This window comes from Crassostrea angulata, chromosome 8 (assembly GCF_025612915.1).
Source record: "Crassostrea angulata isolate pt1a10 chromosome 8, ASM2561291v2, whole genome shotgun sequence".
NCBI lineage: Eukaryota > Metazoa > Mollusca > Bivalvia > Ostreida > Ostreidae > Magallana > Magallana angulata.
In genome coordinates this window covers 13,293,515-13,317,846 of record NC_069118.1, presented here as the reverse complement: position 1 = coordinate 13,317,846, position 24,332 = coordinate 13,293,515, and the positions used below count along the sequence as shown (strand labels likewise).

General features: G+C 34.6%; 1 protein-coding gene and 1 long non-coding RNA gene across 8 annotated transcripts in view; one reads left to right on the top strand and one right to left on the bottom strand.

The window, feature by feature from the left end:
• The window catches only part of LOC128158290 (serine/threonine-protein kinase TBK1-like), a 35,985-nt gene that overhangs the window by 6,181 nt on the left and 5,472 nt on the right, over positions 1 to 24,332 (bottom strand). The window contains exons 2-11 of one of the 4 annotated variants that reach the window (XM_052821063.1): positions 23,391 to 23,501; positions 18,484 to 18,624; positions 14,247 to 14,376; positions 13,158 to 13,248; positions 5,324 to 5,414; positions 3,999 to 4,156; positions 3,524 to 3,634; positions 3,195 to 3,374; positions 2,638 to 2,843; positions 1,553 to 1,709 (exon numbers count right to left, since the gene is read on the bottom strand). In XM_052821063.1, the coding sequence (XP_052677023.1) occupies positions 1,553 to 1,709; positions 2,638 to 2,843; positions 3,195 to 3,374; positions 3,524 to 3,634; positions 3,999 to 4,156; positions 5,324 to 5,414; positions 13,158 to 13,248; positions 14,247 to 14,376; positions 18,484 to 18,624; positions 23,391 to 23,501 (1,376 nt within the window). Of the gene's footprint in view, positions 1 to 1,552; positions 1,710 to 2,637; positions 2,844 to 3,194; positions 3,375 to 3,523; positions 3,635 to 3,998; positions 4,157 to 5,323; positions 5,415 to 13,157; positions 13,249 to 14,246; positions 14,377 to 18,258; positions 18,269 to 18,351; positions 22,387 to 23,390; positions 23,502 to 24,332 lie in introns of those variants that run through there. The other 3 variants (XM_052821065.1, XM_052821064.1, XM_052821067.1) reach the window with 3 other exon arrangements.
• LOC128158291 (uncharacterized) lies at positions 493 to 14,240 on the top strand. 4 transcript variants are annotated; one of them, XR_008239952.1, is made up of 5 exons: positions 493 to 1,423; positions 1,511 to 1,716; positions 4,030 to 4,189; positions 13,415 to 13,550; positions 13,876 to 14,240. It is a non-coding gene; the product is annotated as an uncharacterized LOC128158291 (long non-coding RNA). The 4 variants fall into 4 exon arrangements; XR_008239955.1 differs by lacking the exons at positions 493 to 1,423; positions 1,511 to 1,716; positions 4,030 to 4,189 and adding exons at positions 9,838 to 10,327; positions 12,871 to 12,918; XR_008239953.1 differs by lacking the exons at positions 493 to 1,423; positions 1,511 to 1,716; positions 4,030 to 4,189 and adding an exon at positions 9,843 to 10,327.

Genomic DNA, 24,332 nt, shown 5'->3' with positions numbered 1-24,332 from the left:
TGAAAAAAAATCAAATCCTCCTATTTGGCCCTACCCTTCCCCCTGGGATCATGATTTGAACAAACATGAATCTGCACTATCTGAGGATGCTTCCAAACAATTTACAGCTTTTCTTGCCAAATGCTTTTAGAGAAAACTTTTAAACAAATTTGTCTATATATTCTTATGTTAAAAATTTTGAACAACCCCCCTCCCCAATTGTAGCCCAACCCTTACCCTGGGGATCATGATTTTCTTAAACTTGAATCTACACTAACTGAGGATGCTTCCAAACAAGTAACAGCCTTTCTGGCAAATTAGTTCTTGAAAGAAGATTTATAAAGTTTTTTCTCTAAATATTCCTACATGACCCCCCCCCCCCCACCCATTGTGGTCCCACCCTACATCTAGGGATCATGATTTGAACCAAAGCGGTTAGACAGACAGACCTGTTCGGGAGTTCCATGTCTGCATTTTAAGGGGGGGGGGGGGGGGAGTTAGAGGATTCTTGGATTATTTATTTGTGTATATCTACAATTTAGGTAGAGGGCTTCATGAACATCATGGCCATGCATTTAGTTTTTTCTCAAAAATATATGGGAGTAGAGAAGATTTTCGAAGATTTTAATTAACAAATTTTCACTATATGGCCATATTAACCCATGATTTTCACAATTTAGATAGAGGATTTTATGAGGAAAGAAGATTTTCTAAGATTAAATACATTTTCACTTTATGGCCATATCGGCCCTGCCCTAGGGCCTGAACTCCTGGGGGTCACGATTTTCACAATTTTAGTAGAGGGCTTCATGGACATCATAATCATGCATTTAGTTTTTCCCCACATGTGGGTAGTAGAGAAGAAGATTTTGAAATACTTGGTCTTTTTTGTCATATTTGGCCACACCCATGAGGCCCCCGGGTTTGTAAAGTCATAAGTTTCACAGTTTAGATTCCTCTTATCCTGGAGATGCTTTAAATCAAAAATTGTAACAGCTAATTGGCCATATACGGTAGTTTTTAAGAAGAAGTTAAAAATGTAAAACTGTTAATGCATGACCAATTGATGACAGACAAAAACCAATTGCTACCTAATAACCTAATAAATCTGTAGAAAACAAACTATAATTATAGGATCATCCTTCTGTTAGTATAACCATTATTTTCAGGATCGTTTGCTTCTACAATCATTAAATATTAGTTAAACTTGTGAATCTGAATTACTGGCATATCTCACTATGCAGTGACCTCAGAGGTCACTACCTTGGAATGCTATAAGTAGGCATGCGCAAGTCAACAATTTCGGGGAAACTTGGTCCGAAAGTGAAATTGAGTGATTCAGACAACAGTTAGTAAGTGCAGGATATTGATAGGGGTTCAAATCGATTGATGGAATGAAGTGAAAGAAGAATCAAAAAGACTTAAGAATTTTTTCCCTTAAAGAGTAAAACTTCTGGAATTTGCAGACCATAAGTTTTAACAAAATGTGTTCCATTTATAAGCATCAAAAGAACTTATCATTTATTTCCAGCAACCTCCCCACCTTTCCTCGGTATGAGCAAAGTGTGACTACCTTAGTGAAATCTCCGCAAGTTGCATCAGTTCCTGTTCCTGAATGGCCAAGGTCACATATCTTACAGTGAGGTGAGCAATGGCGCTCGTCTTGTGGGCCACGTAGGCATCCTTCTCGTACGATACAGGGTCAGTGCTGAAGAACTGAGGGATTGGTGCTGCAAGGTAAAAAAAATCACAGTACTTTTTTTATCACAAAGTAACAACAAATTTTGTATTAATATCATTGAAATTTGAGCGATTGAAGCCGCTCATTCCTTGTGTGTGCTTTAGACCACAGCTGATAAGCATGCCTGTCTACACTGTTTCAATCTTGAAAAATATTTCAATAGATACAGCAAGACATTTAACTCTGTATTTAACCTCTACTTAGCTTAAAATGTATCATATACTTGTAGATCAACTCATATTCGTTAATTTTTTCCCCATTTCTCTATTATGTCCATATATTCATCTAGTAAATAATTTCAGAGGTTTATACTTAATGTTTTCTGTGACAACTTTGGCATCAGATGTGTAGATTGATGCACATAAACTCTATAAACTGTGATTACATCACACAAAAACAAAGAGTTACATGATATGTAATAAAAAATCATATATAAATATACACAAGTAGGGTAAAAAGTGTGTTGGTACTAATGATCTCAAGAGCGTTTTCCTGTCACATCTTCCTATCCCCCCCCCCCCCCCCAATTCTCCTGATCATCACTACATATAGGGTGTCAAGATAGCCGTGTGATAACACACACTTTATCAGATAAATGTTAAGGTTTGAAATCTTAGCTTGCTTTCAATGAATGAAAAACTTCATGAGCTTTGTTCAAAGAAATTGATAGTGTAAAGAAATCTGCCATACCTCCATAACATTAATTGTCATAAACTGAAAAAAAAATCATCTTTTAAATTATTTGATCTCTTTCTCTAATATTCCTGGTATGTTAAGCATTTGTTGCACCTAGACTGTCTGTCTATTTTTTGTCTTTTCTCTCAATCTGTCCTTCTGTACTTTTAGATTGTTGATCTTAAACTCTCTCTCTCTCTCTCTCTCTCTCTCTCTCTCTCTCTCTCTCTCTCTCTCCTTACGTATTTCCGGCTGGTTCAGTCTTTGTTGGTCCAGCCTCTCCCTCTGGAACAGGTAGAGCTGACCATGCAGCACATTTTTGGGCCAGTTCTGGATCTCTGCTGTCATGTCGATGACTTCACTGATCTCCCGGTTGTGATACAGAATCAGTTGTTCACTGGCCGCTATCTCAGTCTCCTTGGCTATCAGCTCCTGACACTTTGCAAACCTTAAAAAAGAGAGATCCATTTATTCATGTGTAGAAACATGTACATACAATGTAAATCATTTACATACCGCAAATTTATCTTCTTTAAAACTTTGGCATTGATTTTTTCACATAATTATGTGAACATCAAGCATCAAGTGTTCCTTTTTTATTATGTGTGTTTACGTGTACCTGTCTTATTTGTTAATGCATATTTTGTAGTTTTCGCCAATAGTTTCTTGTGATTAATACCCGCCCATTTAGTTGTCAAATACTTTTTTTTGTCTTTTACCCCTTGGTTTGTTGTACTTCCCTGTCTATTCTGATGTGTATTTTGTTGTTTACACCTTTGTGTATTGTTGTGATTTATACCTGTCCATTTTGTTGATGTACATTTTGTTGTTGGAGCCAGTCGAGCAGTTGAACAGCTTGATTGTGCTCATCTCCTTCAATGACTGCACTGTTCCAAAGAACTTCTCAAAGGTCCAGCGCAAGCTTGTGTTACTCTCCAACAGGCCTGCCATGATGGGGGTCACAATGGACTTCAGGAATCTAATACAAAATAATAACACAGTACACTGCAGTTAATGATGAACTAAGGAAATCTCTGAATATGAAGATCAAAATTAACTACATAAATTGTCATTAAAAATTTGAGACTCCTGGGAGAAAAAAATCATTAAAAAGTAGATAAAACTTACGGAGAGAGTAGACAAGTGCGGGGTAGGTCTGTCCTCCACTCGATCTCTCCGTTCTCTGTCTTCTGTACCCCCGATATCACCCCTGAAGCCTTGTGGGTAGTGATCATGTACCTGTTGAAAAAAGTTGATGTGTCATTACATACCTGGTACATACATGTACATTACAAGCAGCCTCAGTTTATCATTCCAATAAGATCCTCTTCATTGGTTTCTCTGCCTGAGTAAATGGTTGCTTACAAGTAATGTTCATTCATTTTGGCCTTTGAACTAGGAATTTTTAATATGCAATGAAATTTTGCAGACTCAAATTTGACATATCAAAGGAAAATCCATTATAGATCATTTTGCACTAAACTTCATTTATCAAATGTATTACCCATACATATTCTCACTATTTTATACTTAATTATTTACAGTGTTTCTGTATTTTTCCTGCCTTTGAAGGGAGGGCACTATTTTACACTTATTTATTTACATTGTTTCTGTATTTTTTCTTCCTCCATAAGGCTGGAATGGCAGGTGCCCTGTGGCAGTGTGGTAGATAGTCACCCCTAGACTCCACAGGTCAACAACGGCTCCAAAATCCTGGCTTCTCTCTCGCCGCAATACTGCATGCTCATACATATTTGGATCCTACAAGAAAATTTCAACTGGCTAACAGCAAGTGTAATGCATACTGTATACGTATATCCGGTTTTTTGGCATGTCACAAAATTTGCAAAGGACTAAGTGCGGTTTTATGCATTTTTTGCCCCCAAAATCAAAGTTTAAGAAAGAGCTTTAAAAATAAGGTGAAAGATAGTTAAAATCATATTGGAAATAAATGTGTAAAGGGTTATCACCACAGTGACGTCATAATATAGAAATGACGTCATGAAGATTGCATTATTTTGATAAATTGTTGATTTGTGGCAAAATAATGGTGTTTTCCGATGGTTTTTCAACTAGGAAACATCGAGCGCAGGCTTGCTCAAGTACCATTTTTTAGAATAATGTGTATAACTATCTGAAGAAAAACATATGTTAGAATCGCACTTGAGCAGACCTGCGCTCTATACTTCCGAATGCAAAATATAGAGTAAAAATGAGAATATTTTCATTTGTTAACAAATTTGCGGGAATTGGGTCATTTAGGTGACGTCATAGATAAACAGCGAATGAGCAATGATGACTAAAATCAACATCAAAGTTATGGGAATCCTCTATACAGTGATTTGTGAAGATTTTATTTTTATATGATACAATTTAAAAATTGGTTGAAATCGGGGGCAGATATTTGACCATACCGCACATAGTCCTTTGGGGAAAATCTGTAACATTTCTAATTATAGAAAATGTTACAGAATAAAATTTCTGCGCATTCAATTTTTTCGATTTAAAAGAGACTGCAGAAAAACCAAAAATTAATTAGATGGGTTTTATTTTTTTTTTAAGAAAACATTAAAATCTTTTTGAGATAAGGATCTCTAAATCACTAGAGACCCTGTTTGGGATGTTGTTAGACATAAGAAAGGTGGTAGCAGATTCAGAATATTATATTTTGAAATTAATTAACAAACATCAAACATATGGAATAGATGAGCCATAAATGAGTGAAAAGTTTATCGATATCATGAAGTACTAGTACTTATAGATTACTATAAACCTCAAGGGCCTGGCCCTCAAGACCATCACCCAAAGGCAACTTATCAATATTGAAGTATGTCTTGAGGCAATATATTATCTCAGGTTTCCTTATCTTGTAGACAAATAAACCTTAAGAATGTGCAGTCTTTACATGTAGGTGTTTACATAACATACTAGGTACTCCTCTGTCCCATAGATGGATGTAAAGGTCTCCTCCTCCTCCAATCTCCTAGCAGCACCAAAGTCTGTCAGCTTGTAGATTGATCTAAAATACATTTATGTATATATGGTCATTATATAGTTACATGTATCATCTAAGCATATAAACATGTTAAAAGATCTTGGGTAAACTTCATCAATAATCTCTCTGCTTATGGAAACAAGTATACTGGTTGTTTTGGGGTTTTTCTTAAAAAACCTCATAAATACAATTTCAAGCTACCCAACAAATCAGTTAGAAAAGTGGCAATCAGACTGTTCTACTGACTCTTTTGTCATGGGAGGGCTGGAACTAAAATGCTGTGCATAGTTAATAAGTTTCACTGCCAATTTAACAGGAACAATCAAATTGCTACCTCCATTAACATTTCCTCTACATTTTGATAGTCTTTGAGCTTGCCTTTGCAGACAATGTCCCTGACATCAATCAGTTATAAACAGAATGGAGCAAGATGAAAAAGCTTTTTTTTGGGGGGGGGGGATCCTTCTATATATCTCCCTTAAGCTTTTGTGAGAGGTTAATCTGCCTTTAATTTTAAAAATAAATTGAAAGATTCAATCAAGAGAGCATACAGTACCGATCAGACCCAACCTAACAGAAAGTAAACCCCAACTAAACTCTGGGTTTACTAGAGTGGACCCAGAGTAAACCCAGAGTGGACACAGAGAGTAAACCCCGATCAGAAGTATATATACCCTGAAAGCAGACGCTACATGTGTATTCGGAATATACAAGGGGCAGGAAGCACAGGCAGAAGGGTGATAAGTTAAAATACAGGCCTGCTTCAGATTTCAGTGCGTATAGTTGACTCCAAAAGCGATCCTCGAGTAAACCCAAAGTAAACCCAGAGTAAACCCAAAGTAAACCCCGAGTGGACCCAAATTTTCAAAAAGTAAACCCAAAGTAAACCCAGAAAGTAAACCTGGGGTTTAGTTGGGGTTTACTCTGGTGTTAGGTTGGATCTGATCGGTACTGTAACAATTATATTTTGTTGAAATATTTTGTTGAAATTGGTTGATAAAATATGAAAAAATCTTCCATGAAAAATCATTGTAACTTTAATTTACAGGAAACTAAACAATTAATGCTTAGTAACATAACAAAATGTATCTTTGTAGCTTTTTAGATTTTCGATTAATTTATTAGGTCACCTGAGTCACTCAGGTGACCTATTGCAATTGGTCTTCGTCCGTCTTCGTATGTCGTGCGTTAACAATTTATTATTTTTAACTTCTTCTTGAAAACTACCAGGCCAATCGATACCATTTTTGGTGTGAAGCATCTCTATGGTAAGAAGAATCTAAATTGTGAAATTTATGGCTCTACCAACCCTGGGGTGCCACGGTCGGGGCCAAATATGCAAAAAAAGCCAAATTTTCAAAAATCTTCTTCTCTACTCCCACCCATGTGAGGAAAAAACTGGTTGCATGGTTATGATGTCCATGTGGCCCTCTACCAAAATTGTGAAATTCTTGACCCCTGGGTCAGGGGCTCAGGCTCTAGGGTGGGGCCAATATGGCCATATAGTGAAAATGTATTAAATCTTAGAAAATCGTCTTCTCTACTCCCATATATATTTGTTAAAAACTAAATGCATGGTTATGATGTCCATGAAGCCCTCTACCTTAATTGTGAAATTCATGACCCCTTGGTCAGGGTTTCAGGCTCTAGGGTGGGGCCAATATGGCCAAATAGTTAAAATGTATTAAATCTTAGAAAATCTTCTTCTCTACTATCATATATATTTGTTAAAAACTAAATGCATGGTTATGATGTCCATGAGGCCCTCTACCAAAAGGTGTTCAGGCTCTAGGGTGGGGCCAATATGGCCATATAGTAAAAATGTTTTAAATCTTAAAAAATCTTCGTCTCTACTCCCACACATGTGGGCAAAAAACTGAATACATGGTTATGATATCCACAATCTCCTTTACCTAAATAGTGAAATTCATGGCCCCTGGGTCAATATAGTGTTATGCATATTAAGTTTAAAAATCTTCTTCTCTATTCTCACACATCTGACTAATAATTATGTTTACCAGGAAGTCCTCTCCTGAAATTTTAATTTTCATGTCCCCTTTGGTATGGGTTTTGACTCTAGGGCAGGGCCAAAATGGATGTATAGATATTAATGCATATTACGTTAAAAAATTATCTTCTTTACTCCCACACACCTGAAAGGAAAACTGAATTCATGATTTTGTAGACCAGATCTTTTAGTTTTTCATCAAAATTATAGGTTTCACAGTTCTTTTTGAAATGTGGTCGTCATTACAAATTTATAATTTTTCTACTCCAGTATGAAACCTAATTAATTAGATGCATATACATATGAGACTCCATGACAAGTTTGTGTATGGGATATATGCTACTCAGGTGACCGTTAAGGCCAATTGGCCTCTTGTATATTATACTATAACATATGTGAATCATGAAAAGACTTTTTTTGGTATGGTTAAATATCTGCCCCTAATTTTAACGAATTTTTATATAGTGTCGTATAAAAATCAAATCTCCATAAATCATTGTACTGAGGATGCCTATCACTTTAATCTTAATTTTAGTCATCATTACTCATTCACTGTTTATCTATGATGTCACCTAAATCACCTAATTCCCGCAATTTTGACCCTAAAAATGCTTATATTAACATTTTTTCTTTTATTTGGTATTTAGAAGTATATAGAGCCCAGGTCTGCCCAAGTATGATTTTTCTTTCTTAATCATACACACCATACTAAAAAATGGTACATGAGCAAGCCTGCGCTCGATGTTTCCCAGTCGAAAAACCCATATTTTGCTACAAAACATCAATTTATCAAAATAGGTCAAATTTCATGACGTCATTTCTTCATTATGATATCACTGTGGTGATAACCTTTTACACACTTATTCTCAATATGATTTCAACTATCTGCCACCTTATTTTTTAAGTTCTTTTTAAAACTTTAATTTAAGAGGCAAAAAATGCATTATACCGCACATAGTCCTTCACACCTGGGGTATAAACTGCATGTATTTACATACTTTTAAGGAATTTTTAAAGGATAAAAATTGTTTCCCTGGTGAGCCATGTAGCCAACGGGCCTCTAATTTATATTTTGCACTCCATTTTGGACCAGGGAATCATCTTGTTAGCTGTCACATTCTTTTCCTCTTTCTGTATGCTTATACAATGTATTAATTGCTTTACAGAATCAGAGTTTGAACAGCTAGGCACACACTTTCAAAATATTAGAGATCTGCTATCAATTTATTTAACACATTTCCAGAACAATTCTTTATATGCATCGATCAAACCAGACCTTAATTGCTTAGTTTTCCTTTATAGTAAAACCTTTTTTATGACAATTATCCTACACTTAGAACTTGTCCCATATTCATCTGTTTATTGATAGAAGTGCATTCACTAGGTGCTTTAATATGCGCTCTTAGAGCAACGACACGAAATCGTTGAACTGAAATTGAAGCTGCCTTCACTGTCCCGTGAAGGAGGTCACTTGCAACAGAAACAAGTTACTACTTGTCAGGTTTTTTTTACTATTTCAACAAGGAGTTTAAAATTACAAGGACTCTTGTTAAGGTATTTTATCTCTCTTGATTTTATCACAGTGCAGTAACTTATATCTATAATGACTATATTATCGAGAGAAACAAAGATATACCTTACTATATCCAACCCTACGTGTATAGTATAAATTCCAAGCTGTTCTTCAAGATGTGATCATGCATTTTTAAACTGAACTACTTTTTAAGATAGCAATTACTTATTATGAAAAGAAATGTTTCAAAATGTACATGTATTATCATTATAAATTTAAAACATTTGTATAAAGGTGGTTGTGTGTATGCAATCCACAAACAACCTCCATTGAGATCAACTCTATAGATCTTCCGTACATATTATGCACTCTAGTTAACATATGTGCTGTGAATTTAACCTTGTCAGGAGGCGATCGGAAGTCTTTATAAGCTTCCACCTCTCTGTGTCTCATTCAGCACATGCATAAAGATTCTAATAGATAAGAGCCTATCAAAAAAAAAAATCTAAAGTACAAAGCTCACAACTAGTCATCAAGTACTAAGAATTATGCACATTCCTGGTATTTGACCAGGATGTGAACTAGAAACAGCTAGGTCACCAGGTTCAGAGCTTGTTTTTTTTTCCATTCAAATAAACAAAACTGAAACTTAATTTATTTGACTGTTTAAAGGTTTTATGGTATTTACAAGGCTGGGGTAGAAGGAATTCAGTTGGTACAGGATATCTACACAATTATCAGGAGGGCACTCCTGTAAATTTTTGTGGTCTTGGCCAATCCTCTCTGAGGTTTGGCTGCTATACAGTACCTAATGTTGTTCCTTTAGAACCATGGCCTATGGAAACCCTAAGAAGGCGTGTTGAGGAAAAACCATGAAACCACCAGCTAAATATGTAGGATTATAGGCTTGTTTGGGGAAGGTCAGACAGTGTTTTATTTATTGTTTTGTGGTTATATATAATTAACTCTTATCCTTGAAAATGCACTACAGAGTTTTTTAAACATGAAACGCACCTTAAACTGAAGCACTGTTAAAGCTAGCACAGTCAGTACAAATTTTTTCAACTAAAAATATATCTGCATCAGGTTGAATGTATTTCAGATCATGTGGCGTATACGTACAGTAATCGACACCACAATTGTTAACTCGATAACTGCATGTTTTATAAACTCTGTGACAATTAACAATTTAAAAAATATAAAATATAATCTTACAGATATTCATGAATTCTATATTCATATTTATTTATACACTCTATAAAAGCTGAATCTCTAATTTTTGATTAACCCGTCTAATTAAATACTCTGAAAAGGCTATTTAAAATATCGGGTTCGGCAATTCATAAAATAATTCTCCAATTTAACTAGGAAAAAGGCGCAAAAATGAAATTGTAGTGGCGACCGGTCATCATGTCAGTAAGTAATATTAAATGGGACAATCATGAAGATAGCAATGAAATGATGTACCTTTTCACACACAAAAAATAATCTGATATCTTATTTCTAGCATCACTTGATCCATTTTAACCAGTTGACATTTAGTTTAGACAGCTGTACATGTAGACAGGTGCACGCACTTCCGCTATATAATCTTTTATACTGATTAACTCTTTCCCTACTGAATGCCTTATCTTAGCTGCCTACTGCTGATAAGAGCCCAGCTGATGCGCTGATTTGTAGGCTCAATACTGAAATAAAATTGCTGCAGACACTGGTCAGAAACAAAACCAGGGGTCCCACTGTTTGATATCATTTATCACATAAGTGAGAAATATTTTGTAATTACATGTAGAACAAAAAAGATTCTATACAAAATTTTCTTTCTCCCCAACTCGAGGCCCGAACTCTATAGCTGTAGGGAAAAATCTTTTCCGGAGTCTGTAAAATTTTTTGAGGCAACTTTTTTAAGTTAACGTGTGCAGCCGCCATTTTTGGGGCTCTATGTGGTGAAACTTTTCAAACTTTTATACACAATTTCGTGAATTGATACCATTGATAGCTTAGATTAGCATCCTGCTATTTGTTTAAGCCAAATTTTTTTGCACCAAACCTCTGCATTTTGCATTTTTATTTCCACTGTTTTAATGTGTATTGACTATGTGCTCTTGTGAGCGCCATTTTGAAAATGAACGATTCTTTAGAGAATGCATTTGCAGTGTAAGGGCTTAGTGATAGCGATGACACAATTACGCCTGTGGGGGAACCTCCTAGTCCAATTGGGCTCCCGTCTCGCTGGCATAGTTATGGTAGGTTAAGTGATGAGGAGGCTGAACACTTTGACACTCCTAGACCATTGGGGAGAGCCCACATGTATAAAGATTCTGACAGGGAGGAAGAAAGCAATAGTAGTAAGGGGTACCCTCGGGGTGAGACTGAGTCGCCCAACAGTCAGAGGAGGGGGGTTAGTGGTACCCAGGGTGGCCATTATATTAGGCCAGCACAGTTTTAGTCCACATGACTGGCTGAGTGAAAGGGCTGAGGTGGAATAACAACATGATCCCTGGACTCAAGTGTAGCCTTAGTACATGTACTATATCCTGTTGGGGATTTCCCAGGGGCAGGGGTCACATAAAAACCATGTGATATGGGGTCCCCTAAATTCTCACTGGGTGGGACAAAGTCATAATCCCTGACTGGTGAGCTGCATCTTATTACAGACCCTTGACTAACACCCAAATGTACTGAGCTACTACTGGCACCCCAGACACTGGTCTTTGATTCCCCACCTACATACTGTCAGCAGCCCCACCCCTCCCCTTCCGCTGGGTCCACAGGCCCCGCACTCCAGTCCTCGGGAGGCCAACATGCCAGTCCACTGGGGGCTTCTTTAGACATGATGAACCCGGTCCCAGGAAACAATTATGTTGCTCTAAGTCCTGCCCAGCTCACTGATTTGCAGTTGCAGGGCTAAGACCACTACACAGACCTCTACATCGTCGGAAACCCACGGTCGGTCTCGCTTCTCTTACCTATGAATTTTATGAATTTTATGAGGTAAGAGAAGCGAGACCGACCGTGGGTTTCCGACGATGAGACCTCTACAACCCAGGGACAGATTGTGGTGACATCTAGTGGGGGGACTTCCACCTCGGGGCACTTACACCAGTTGCATATAGACCCAGGCTATGTACGTACCACGCCCTACCTCTACCCGGCCCCCCCCCCCCCCCCCCCCCCCCCCCCCGGGCTTTCAAACTGTGGTTAGCCCGGATGGCACCCCCTTAGGCCTATTCATACCCCAATCTAGTAGCCTCGGTTACTCTGCCCCTGCACCTGTGGTGCCGCCCCAGCCTTATTATTTTAGAGAGGAGGGGGGAGGTAGGTAGGTTCACCCACAAATGTACGAGTCCTCTCCTAGGGAGACCGGGGTACACTTTCTTACTCCCAGCACACATGACCAGAACAAAATTGGAATTTTTTCTGAGCTGTAGGGTTTTTATCAAATTTTTTTAATGACTTTAGGGTACTGCGATTGAACTGTTGTGATGTGATCACTCGTATCTTATAGTCATTCAGATTTTACAGGAGCAGCTCACGTACATCAAACATGTCTGTGATTGGATTTTCCGTGAAATGCAATAGCACATACATTCTTATTTTGAAATCTACATAACTTTTTATTTATTTTTGTGCAGGAAAACAAAGTTATTGACGGTTTATTCATATTCTAAATCTGTTGCTAACATTGTATCACTTTGATTCTTGTTTATGATTATGTAAGTGTCTTTCATGGCAATTAATAGTTGAATTAGACAAGAGTCTTTCTTTTCTTTTGAATTTTATATTGTTTTGTGGAAAAATCCCAAGGCTTATAGTCAGTTTCTCTCAGCTGTCTCAGCAATAAGGTTGTTTACTGCATACTTCAATTTGGGTTTTTAGTCATGCCTAGCACAACTAATTACTGAGCATGCCATGGTAAAAGCATCATCAAAAGAAAGAGTTAACTTTGTTATTTAAAGGACAACCAACATCAATAGATGGCTTTCCATTGGAGTTACCTCCCTTTGGTGGGTGTTCTCTTTGATAATAATATCCTTCTCAATTAGCTATTAATATACAACAGTAAACGATATATTGGGAGTGTTACTGATTTTCAATTTCAGGTCTTGTATTACCTAATATAATTGTCCTTTGATCCTAAACCACTTCTCTTTCTCTAAATCATGTATAATTCTCAACTTTTCTACAGATTTAAGATTCAATAAAACTTCTCTTGTTTTAATACAGAAACTTTAAAGATACTCACCTTCCATTTTCATCCACTTTTCTCATGATGTTTCCGGGTTTAATATCTCTGTGTATTATATCTTGTTGCCTCAAATACTTCATTCCTGATGCTGAAAAGACAAACAATTTTCAAAGCACTATCAATTTTTTTTTACAATAATCGGTACAATAATCGGTGGATATAACTTCATTGGAGTCTTTCCATCACATCTTCATTAAAGTGAAATTTTCGTGATGTGATGTTAAACATATTTAACATATTTATCTTAATTGCAGCAGGTGCCCAACACAACCACTCTAGACAACTATGAAAGTTAAAGGTTTTGGTTAATATGAAAATCAGCCAATTAATTAAGTGCATCAATTAGGCCCCTCCAACCCATGCAGATTGAGTTATCCAATGACATTCCAGGTATTGTTATCTTTATCTTATATTAATATTAGTTTCCTACATTTTTGTTCACGTACACAATTTTCTGCATTCTTTAAAATCTGCATGTACATGTACATATGAATATATTTTACAAATATCAGGTATCTGATAATTATGTATTATCGATTACTGGGTTATCTTAATTCCCTTAGGAGTGTCAAGGAAAGATTTCTGAACTTGAAGCCAAAATTAATAAACAAGTCATATAAAATCTACAAACAAAACCATACAACTCAACATTCTATCCATGTTAAATTGTGCAGAATCCATAGCTTTACAGTACTGTATTATTAAAAATTTATAGGAACCATAGAAAGTAAAGAAGAGTTAGAGCAATGTTGTGCCAAAAGTTGATGTAACTTTATCCACATTGACAAAGAAAATGCAACCAAATGCAAATAAACATTCACCATGGATTGAGTCAAGGCTCCAACACAATGACTGTAATCATGCCAGACACTTTAAAATTGCATAAGACAAACATTATGTCGAAGATCGTATATAATAATCATGTGGCTTACTCGATCAAGCGCAGTATGTCGAGACAACCATGTGTCAATCAAAGATTGTTTGCAATACATGTACATTCATTGACTCAAGTAGTATTAGACAAGCACAATGCATGTCAAAGATGGTTCATTGTATGTGATTCCTGACTTGAATCAGTAACCTTACCGATGTCATAGAGGACGATAAGGAACTCTTCTTCGGGGAGGCCATAGAAGTACTTGGGCTGGTCTAACATGGAATACAGGCTGCCCCCATCGCAGTACTCCATCGCCAAAACAAAGTTCTTGGACGTCATCTGGAAGAATTTACCTCTTAAGTAGACCGATGGGAAAAATGGTTGAAAACAACAATTAATAATTAATTATTTTACTTTGAAAATACAGTAGAACTTCATGTAATTCAATCTTTAAAACATCAATATTTCAAATATGTCATAGTGAGGTGGAGGTCTCAACAACATCTTGATGTGCACATTTAACTGATTCCATGAAGTTTTGGGGGTTTTTTTTCTTTCAGAAGTATTTTGCTCTGATGTTGTGTCAATTTTAAATGTTGTAAAAATGCATAGTTATCTCCATTTTAACTTCAATATCAATTTGATATAAATATGTGGAATTCCCAAGTTTATGCAATACTTTCTTCATGCAATCATAATTATCATGTATTTTTTCTGATAGTTTTAATTCTTAATCATCAGCATATCATACAAATGTAATTATTATATTTTGTCCAAAAAAAACCCTGGAAAATATGAAACAATTTGAAACCTTATTTTTTTAGCAGCTGCAATTGACCCATTTCTTATCTTCTTGGTACATAAAATATATGAGTACCTACTGAGAGTCTTATAAGTACAAAATGTACAGTTCTAGCTAATTATTTCAACAATATTGACATCAATTCTGTCAGTAGAATCTAGATGTACTCCTTTTAATCACTGTGTGTTGATTTTTTTCAGTTATAGTAATTTAATCTTTTTTATATGAAGCTAAATTACAAAAATATTAGATGAATGAGCTCCCATAGCAACAAGTATTAATTTACTGCTATTATACACATATAGAGTAAGAAACATATGTTAATTGTATATATGTTCATCTTGCTTCCTTTGTAAAATTCCAACAGCTTTGACATTTATCTCAAGTTGCTCATATGAGATTGGTCGTGCCTTAATCTAGGCTTCCTTGTTTAATTCTGTAGACCAATAAGCTTTAAATACACTATAATTCTGGCTTATAAGGGGGATTTTTTTTCTGGTAATTTTACCCCATACGCTATGTGATATTCATTTTTAATTGATACATTTTCAGAATGTTTGGGTTTTTTTCTAAAAATGAAAAGGATGTTCCTGAATAACTGTTATCTGAGATAAATTCTATTTTTCTGACGAAATCTACTTCCTTATTTAACTTTTAAAGAGTGGTTCAGTCAAACCAACTACCAATAAACAATCTAAATTTGACACATCTAATCTTTCAAGGAAGTTAACCTTAGCTATTTTGATTTTTACATTGCATGTTTCATTTAAATATTAAGGATTTACAATGTTGATCGAATCACATTAACTTCCTTATTTCAATATTTCATTTTGTATTTTATGAATCGAAATGATTTAAATTAAGTTGGCATGCTCTCTACTGGTACATGTGTATCTGAATCCATGACAATTAATCAAATATTGTGATTTGTACTCGTCTGAATTCATATGTTGTCACATTATCTTAATCAGTGATTGAAACTGATTCTAAGTGTAGGCATACTGGTCACAGGATCAAATCCTGTAGAGCCCAAAGGCTTCTCAGAAGATTTGATCACGTACCAACCAAGTTCATATCCCGGTGAACTTTTTAACATTGCTGTTTATTACTTAAATTTAGGTTTATAAAAGGCAAATTGTTCAGAATTGTTAAAATAACCTAGATTTTATGTTTACAATTATTCTGGGACAAGGGATAAGCACATGCTATGATCATTGTGACGTCATAAAAAAGTAATTCATACAGAATTGAACGTTTTCGTTATTCTATAGGTTCATATAAGGAAATATATTTCCAAATGTAAATATTTACAATTGAATACAGTAATTTCTGCCGAAACTTTTTTCATTTCATTTTGTAAATCAAGTTAAAATGTTAATTTTTTTATTGTTACAATGCAATTGTATTAGCGAACCGTCATGTATTGGGTTCTATTTTCAAATAATTTAATTCTGGTTGTAATGCGCTTTCTGATTGGTTAAAAAATTGGCCGCGACCATCAGATAATGAAGGAGCTAATGGAAGGTTTGATTTTAATCAGACTGCCTGTCTTCTTTCCTGAATGTAAAGAAAGGAAAATTTCTCTGAATCACTGTGTTGGTAGAATTCTTTTCTGTGAATCTGATTCCATAAGTTGGTATATTCTCAGGTAAATTTTCAAGTGATTCACAGAGTTGGCACAAACTCATATCTGCAGAGAATTGGCTCGGCTTGATATTTGAATTGATGCCTTTACTGAATCTCGGAACAGTGCTTCAAGTCTGGATATGCAAAATTCTATCTCAACTTTGGTCATTTGTCATGGTTAAAATCATGATGTCCTGTGTCTCGATCGCCCACTTTAATTTTAGAGCTTATTTATCATTACCATTCATCAGTGAATTCATCTCCATTAAAAAGGGTTATTCCAACAATTTATCCAGCAAATATGTTTGTTTTGATTTTTTTTAAACTGTTGAGTCAGTTAAATGCTTTATATCAACATATTGTGCACCAGCATGAAGCTTCCCGACAATGGTGAGCCAAAATGAATGCAGAATCAAAACAAATATATCAGCTATATAAATTGTTGGAGAATCACATTCAAAGGATAAGGAATTGGAAATTCAATTTAAACAAGATATATTTGTGAAACACTTAATCCCCCCTCCCTTGAAGACCTCTGAAAAGAAAATGAACGAAAACTGCAAATAATCAGAATTTTTCAAAGTCCAAGGGGCATAACTCTGTCAAAAATTGCTCGATCGTACTTGACCTAGATATTCATATATAATAAATCTATATATCAAATTTTATTGCTAAAGGTGCAACCTCTGTGAAAAAAATAAACAGAAACTGCAAATAATTGGAATTTTTCAAAGCCCAAGGGGCATAACTCAGTCAAAAATTGCTCAATCTAACCAAAAATCAAATTTCCATACATGAATTATGAAGGACTGTCCCAAGATTTGGTTTAGAAGTCAGACCAAATATCAAGGGGATCCAGCCGATCAAGCCATATCTCTACCAAGATCAGGCATATAATCTCGAAATGAATCCATTGAGATCATAAATGTTGGATTTCCTTGCCAGTTAATATGAAGGATATGTTGGCATTATTTCTTTAAGGATCCTTGACACCCTGTGACTTCTACTTCTTATGACAGGGAGTCACAACATGGTGATATTAACGCATTATGATACAGTTTATGTTGCCAAATGCTCTGTCATTTACAAGTTGAGCACATGCTTGAAATCCATATTTTTCTTTTCAGTAAATCTTTTGGATTGAGTTACGGTACTTGTTGGTTTACTTTCCTCAATAAAAAAAGCTTTAATAAAATAAGAAATGATTTAGCAATGCTTAAGACGCAACTTCTATCCTCATTTTAAAAGTTGAATATCGAGATGACATTGTACCGTTTCAGTCCTCAGTTCTTGCCTCCTTTTTTGATTTTAAAGTTAAATATGGGGATTCAGTCGCTGAATTCTATCTCTTTTAGTGTTGGAAATAGATATGATGTTACAATGCTTCAGTTGTTAGTTCTTACCTATCTCTCTTGTTGTTTAATGTTGAGATGACATTCTGATTCAATACCTCTTTCTCTCTTAATGTTAAAAATAGAAATGATGTTCCAATGTCTTACATATCTCTCGATGATAAATAGAGAGATGATTTTCCAATTCTTATCAATCTGATTAAAATCAGATCCTCGATCCGCTCCTGGTTTTCCTATTGTGGCTACCAGAAAAACAAGGAGCGGATCGGGGATCTGATTTTAATCAGATTGTAATTCTTATTTCTCTCCCGATGTTAAAAATAAAGATGACATTCCCATTCTTAGCTCTCTCTATATTAAATATAGAGATGACGTTCCACTTCTTAATACCAAGGCCATTTCTCTCAATGTTAAATATAGAGAAGATGTTCCAATTCTTACCTCTCTCTCGATGTTTATATATATAGAGATGATGTTCCATTTCTTACCTCTCTCACGATGTTATATATACAGAGATGATGTTCCAATTCTTACCTCTCTCTCGATGTTATATATAGAGATGATGTTCAGATTCTTACCTCTCTCACGATGTTATATACAGAGATGATGTTCCGATTCTTACCTCTCTCTCGATGTTATATATAGAGATGATGTTCCGATTCTTACCTCTCTCTCGATGTTATATATAGAGATGACGTTCCGATGCTTTAGTCGCTGGAGTAACTCTATTTCGCGATGTGGTACAGCAGCGTAGTGCTGGGATACACGGTCGTGGAACAACTTCACAGCACATACCTCCCCTGTTGTCTGTAAAAAAAAAATTAAATTAAAACTTTAATGTATTGTTAAAATATGTCTTCTTTGCATTCATGAAAAAAACAATATATGTTAAATTTCTCATTCTCATATTTCTTCTAAAAGGGCATTCTTTTTCATTGAATATTTTGAAGTTGAAAAAAGTGTATGTTGATTTATAAATTTGTGTTCATTTAAGAAATTAAACATATATATTTCTTCGTAAACTTTTTAATGGGTTAAAGGATCATATTTTTAATGTCAAAATGATCACCGCCTGGGCTTATGGTTTAAATTGACATTTGCATTAAATTATTAATAAATAAGCATAAAACATGATTATATATTCATAAATCTGAACAATTTGCCTATCTCAAGCATAAACATAAGTTATAAACAACATGCAATGCATTAAAAAGTTCACTGGGATATGAACTTGGTTGGCCCTTCAGGCTTCACAGGATTTGATCATGTGACCAACCCATTCATATCCCAGTAAACTTTTAAACTTTAATTTACTAAAATTGACATTTATGACACAATTCTATCACATGTTATTCAATTTTTTTAAAAATTGAGCTTCACTTCTATTTATAGGCTGTCATTACATTTTCATGTATATATATTTTTTTTACATTGCCCAATTTTCTTCTCAAAGCTGAAGTATGAGCTCAAGTTCTTTATAACTTGCACTAGCTTTTACTAAAAGAAGGAATTAACATTGTGAAACACCACTTACATATTCAATTGTTTATTACATATGTTTAGTCGTGCTTTTCATACATTCATGTAACAAATTCATTCTTTTCCTATGAAATAATCACAACCAATTTCTAAATGAGTTTCTTACACTGAAATTATGCATTTACATGCATGTATGTGTACTTGAACTATGCTCATTTTGATCCGGTCAATGTATGAGATATGACCTTTTATCTAGTGGATTAAAGTACAAGATATAACTTTTAGCATCATGTACAAGCAAACAAAAAAAACGTGATTTAAGTTTATCTTTAAAAAAATGGTGTATCTTAAAGACGCCCAAGATCTGAAAACATTTGAAAGTCACTCATGCAATGATAATAAAAAACCCACAATTTAAGAGTTATATAAACAATTTAAACTCTTTATTTGCAGTAATGTTGTCAAATTTTTACGTCAATCCTATAATGTAAACAAAGTGAAGTGGAAGCCTGAAAACTCTGTCTAGGCCAGTCCGTACACAGTATTTTGGGGGGATCAAAATGATTGAAAAATATTCATATTTTCCAGTGTCCTTGTCTGTGATAATTAACATTTCAAATCAATTTTGTAATGTATTGTTTAATAAATCTCATCATTGACTATTTATATATTTAATCACAAAATTGCTGAAAATTATGTACATATTATTAATATTAGGAACCATTCTTTGAATATTATTAGGTGATCAAATATGGTCGGGCATTATCAAATCTATCATTTTCAGCTACTGGTATATTAGATTTGATCACTCAAAGAATGATTCCATATTCCTGAAATAAATATCATGTATATGTCCTTGCAACTGATAGAGCCATTTTAAAGTTTGGACTATGGGTTGTTGCATCAAACAGCAATGTGAGGTATCACCTGTCTATTTCATTGCTGGCCAATCAGTCATGGCTCTTTGAAATCAGCAAGATTTGTCTGGCGTTTGAGCTTAAACTATGCAATCTATGCATATTTCACTTGAAACTAGCATCTTTAAAAGATGCAAGAAATAGATACTGTAAATTCCTTATTTTACGTGAGTACTTAATTCTGCAATTGAGCCATTTTCCATCCAATCGCGAGAACATAAAATCACGAATGCAGAATTTTTATCATAGTTTCATGTAGTTCACATATGTCCAAAAAATAAAAGCGAGATTTTAAAATAGGCGCTACTCTTGATTTTACGCGGATATTAATTCCTTGCGTTTGAATAGGAATCTACAGTTACTGTAGTTGCATCCTATCCCAAAGTCCAAGCTTTTTTTAATAGTTCAATCTACAAGTAGAGACTGCATACTTGCTAAAAAAATTAAATATCAAACTTTGGCATGATTGGATGATGGGGTTAACATATTTTTTAACGCTATTTTAAGACCTAATTATCAATGTCAGTTTTAAGGAGGCTGGATGGTCAACAAGCTTCTCACCAGATCTTAGTGACTTCAATTTTCATATATGAATTGTTAAGCTATTAACTATTGTTTAATTTAGTAAAGAAAAAAATCCATGAAGTTTAGTTTTCAATTGTCAATGAGTATTTTCCTGTATCTTTAAATAGAGCTCGATCTTCTTCTAAAGATCTTAAGGTGGTTCACTAAACCTTGAAATATTTTCTCAAATCAGCAAAAAATTACTTGATTATGAGAGATATCATAATGGATAAGAAGTATTTAAGTCAAATAGGCAAAAAATGTGCAATTTTTGATGAAAAATTACATTTTAAAAAATTTAATTCAGTTAACATGAACAAAAGCTCCAGGCAGATTCGAACTCATGATCTGCGGTTCAGAAACTTAATACTTTAGCCACTGAGCTACGACGATATACAACCCAATCGAACGATATAAACAGTTTAATAAAACATTTCAATTGCCATCTTGTGACGTAGTGTCTTAAAAAGTATAAGTCTGGGTGTAGTGAGGTACCTTAAGGTTAAACATTCTAATTTTAAATGGCCATGACCATCCATGCTGCCCTCATAAGTTCATTGCATGATGGGTTATCATGCTACTGTACAATGTTACTTAACTAAAGAGAAAAAATTTAAATGCCTATAATCACGCTGTATTAAAAACATACTCATTTAAAATTTAAATTTGTCTCTTAAGTTTGGTTTGTCACTAAGGTTGCATGTATTTTTTTTAAATAGATAAAACTGGTATTCATGAGACACCTAGGCCTTAGGTATATATCTTTTAAAATGAATTGTATTTCATTGATTTTGTTTAAGTGTTGTCAAGGGTGTTTTTAAGTTTGTTATGAATGCTGTAACTATCATGATTGTGTAATCTATATTGTTTAAAATGTTTATATAATGCATGTTTGGTATTTTGGTGAATTTATATTGAACATGTATTTGCATATGCATATCATTGTTAACAAAACATGCATACTCATGCTTCTAGCATGTCTAGATTGGATCTACAATCCTGCCCAAAATTAATGGCATGTCATGTCTGTCATTAGCTTAATATAGATACCAAATACCCAAGGGTGATCTTTGACTTATCAAAACATGATCACCAGTGGGTATACATTGAATGAGTAATAAAATAAATTCAGAAATAAAACGATGCTTAGAGAATGAATCACTGCACTCTGTCCAAGGTTTAACTTCTATCATTTTTGTCACTTTTATCCACCTATTATAATTTAAATAAATATATATTTATATTTCTGCAAAGATGTTTAAAAATTCCAAAGATTTCAATTTAACATATAATTATGTTCCCTCTTTTTACCTATATAGATTCATTTCTAATTTCTATTTATGATAGAAAACTCAATATCAGCAATTCTGAAGTTCTCAGAACACCTATTCCAAAAAGTGATGGACCTTGGTCAGAGTACAGAATATGTCTAAGGAAAAAGGTGTTTTATATTGTTTTAAGTACATATAATTTATGTAATGTGTAATTTTTCTGCAATGTCTGTTACTCCTCTTAATTCTGCATTTCAGTGTTCACTTTTTTAAACCAGGTTTAATGAAAGAAATAAAATTGCAGGACAAAAACTTGTAATTGTTGGTCACTTTTTTTCTGTATAGAGCATTTTAATAATAACATTTGTCTATCATTAAATTACATTTATAAAAGTGCACGAGCCGGAGGCGAGTGCACTTTGTATCAAACCCTGACTACTATTTAGGCATAGTACATGCACAACACAACACTATTGTTATTATTATGCCGAGTGTTGTATATACTGACGTGCTTTGCTATAAGTAGCTGTGATGTTTGAGTGTTTGTCTTGTCCCCAAAAATAATCACCGCAAAAGCTAGCGTTTGTTCTTTCAAATTAATCAATTGATTTCAAATTGATTGATTATTTAATCAACAAGTTGTTGTGCAATAAAATGTCCACAAAGGTTTATGTTCTTTACAAGAAACGAGAGACTTTTCACCTTACCGAGAAAACTCGAAATGTTAAGCAGACGAAATCTCATTGACTTTTGTTCTTGTCTATTCTTTATCAAGCGTCATTTAAAAAAGCGTTTTTGTGATTCTCATGTAGAATTTTTTTCGAGAAATTGTTTAATTCATTTGTTCAATTTTAAGTTTATCAAATCTTTAACTTAAAAAACTATCATCAATAATGAGGTGTTTTGGGAAAGATTAATAATTTTAATTGCTTGATGTCAATCGTATGTTTCTACGTGTTATATATATAAATACCGTCATACACATCATTGGCTGCTGTAGTGTAACGGTAAAGTGTTGGGCTTCAAGACGTAATGCTTTTAGTGGCAAGAGTTGGAAACCCGCTGTCTGCGCTCGCATAGTTTTTGTTGTAAACATTTGCTGTGCTCTATTTCGGCATAGTATAATGCTTACGCTATATAAATCCATTGTATACTATGCGAATATAGACGAGTATTGAATATAAAGCGACAAACTGACAAGAGGCATAATAATACTACATATGACATAATAACTCAATCTGACACGAAATTTACCATTGAAAATTTTTTTGTCTACAGTGTGTATACTAATCTAATGGCTTGTATATCAATTTACATGTATATACTTTTATTATATACATACTAGGTGTCTGGCTTTGTATACCACTGCAGTTGCTCCACGACCGAGAACATCCCCTGTATTCCATCTATATTTCTCCGAGCTCTGCCAGATATGTGCTGATGTGGTTGTCATCTAAATTAAAAAACATGATTACTCAAACGAGTGTTACATGCATCAAAGAATTATCCATCAATTCTCTAGAATCATACTTTGTTTCATAAGGAAATATATTCTGAACTCTTCATCATTTAGAAATTTTGTGGGCGCAAAAAATTGAATTGTGTGTATTACATACCGAGTACCCATTGTAAAAGAGACAAAATCAGGCCTTAGTTTTTACAAGTATTAAACAAATAAGTACATGTATATTCCAAACAGTAGATACTCAGCTCGCATCCACCCAAAGCAAAAATGATTATCTTATAATAAATTACTGCAAATAGGAAATTCTAACTCATTTACAGTTGTTTATTCTGGAAAACATCAATCATTTATGACCATGTGACTGTGTAATATGTATTGTACACTGTATAATTGAGTGACTAAACATGCGCACACTGGTGTTCTGGAGCGTAAAAATCAGTAGTACACCAAAGGTTTTCCAACATTTAAGGCTGAAAAACCTAATCTGGGCACTTATTGTGCACAACATAAGGCTTAAACCTGGCATGCTTAGAAGGTATTGTTAGCCAGCTGGCACCCTGTGTAAGTGTCCATCTGTGACCTGAAGAACGCTAACATTGGTGCCGAGACAAATTCAGATGGCAGGTGGGTCCAGTCTTGTATTGTTCTCTGTAAGAAAGAAGATGTGCATCTATCTGAGTGTGTGGTAGACAGAACGTGTGATTGCCTCTAGTCCTTGTGTTAGGCATCTACATCAGCCTTTTTAGTAATTGCTTTGCATACGAGGCAGTCTTCTGCAAAAAGGGGAGCATCTGACAGTGTCAGGTGGGTCGTTTATGT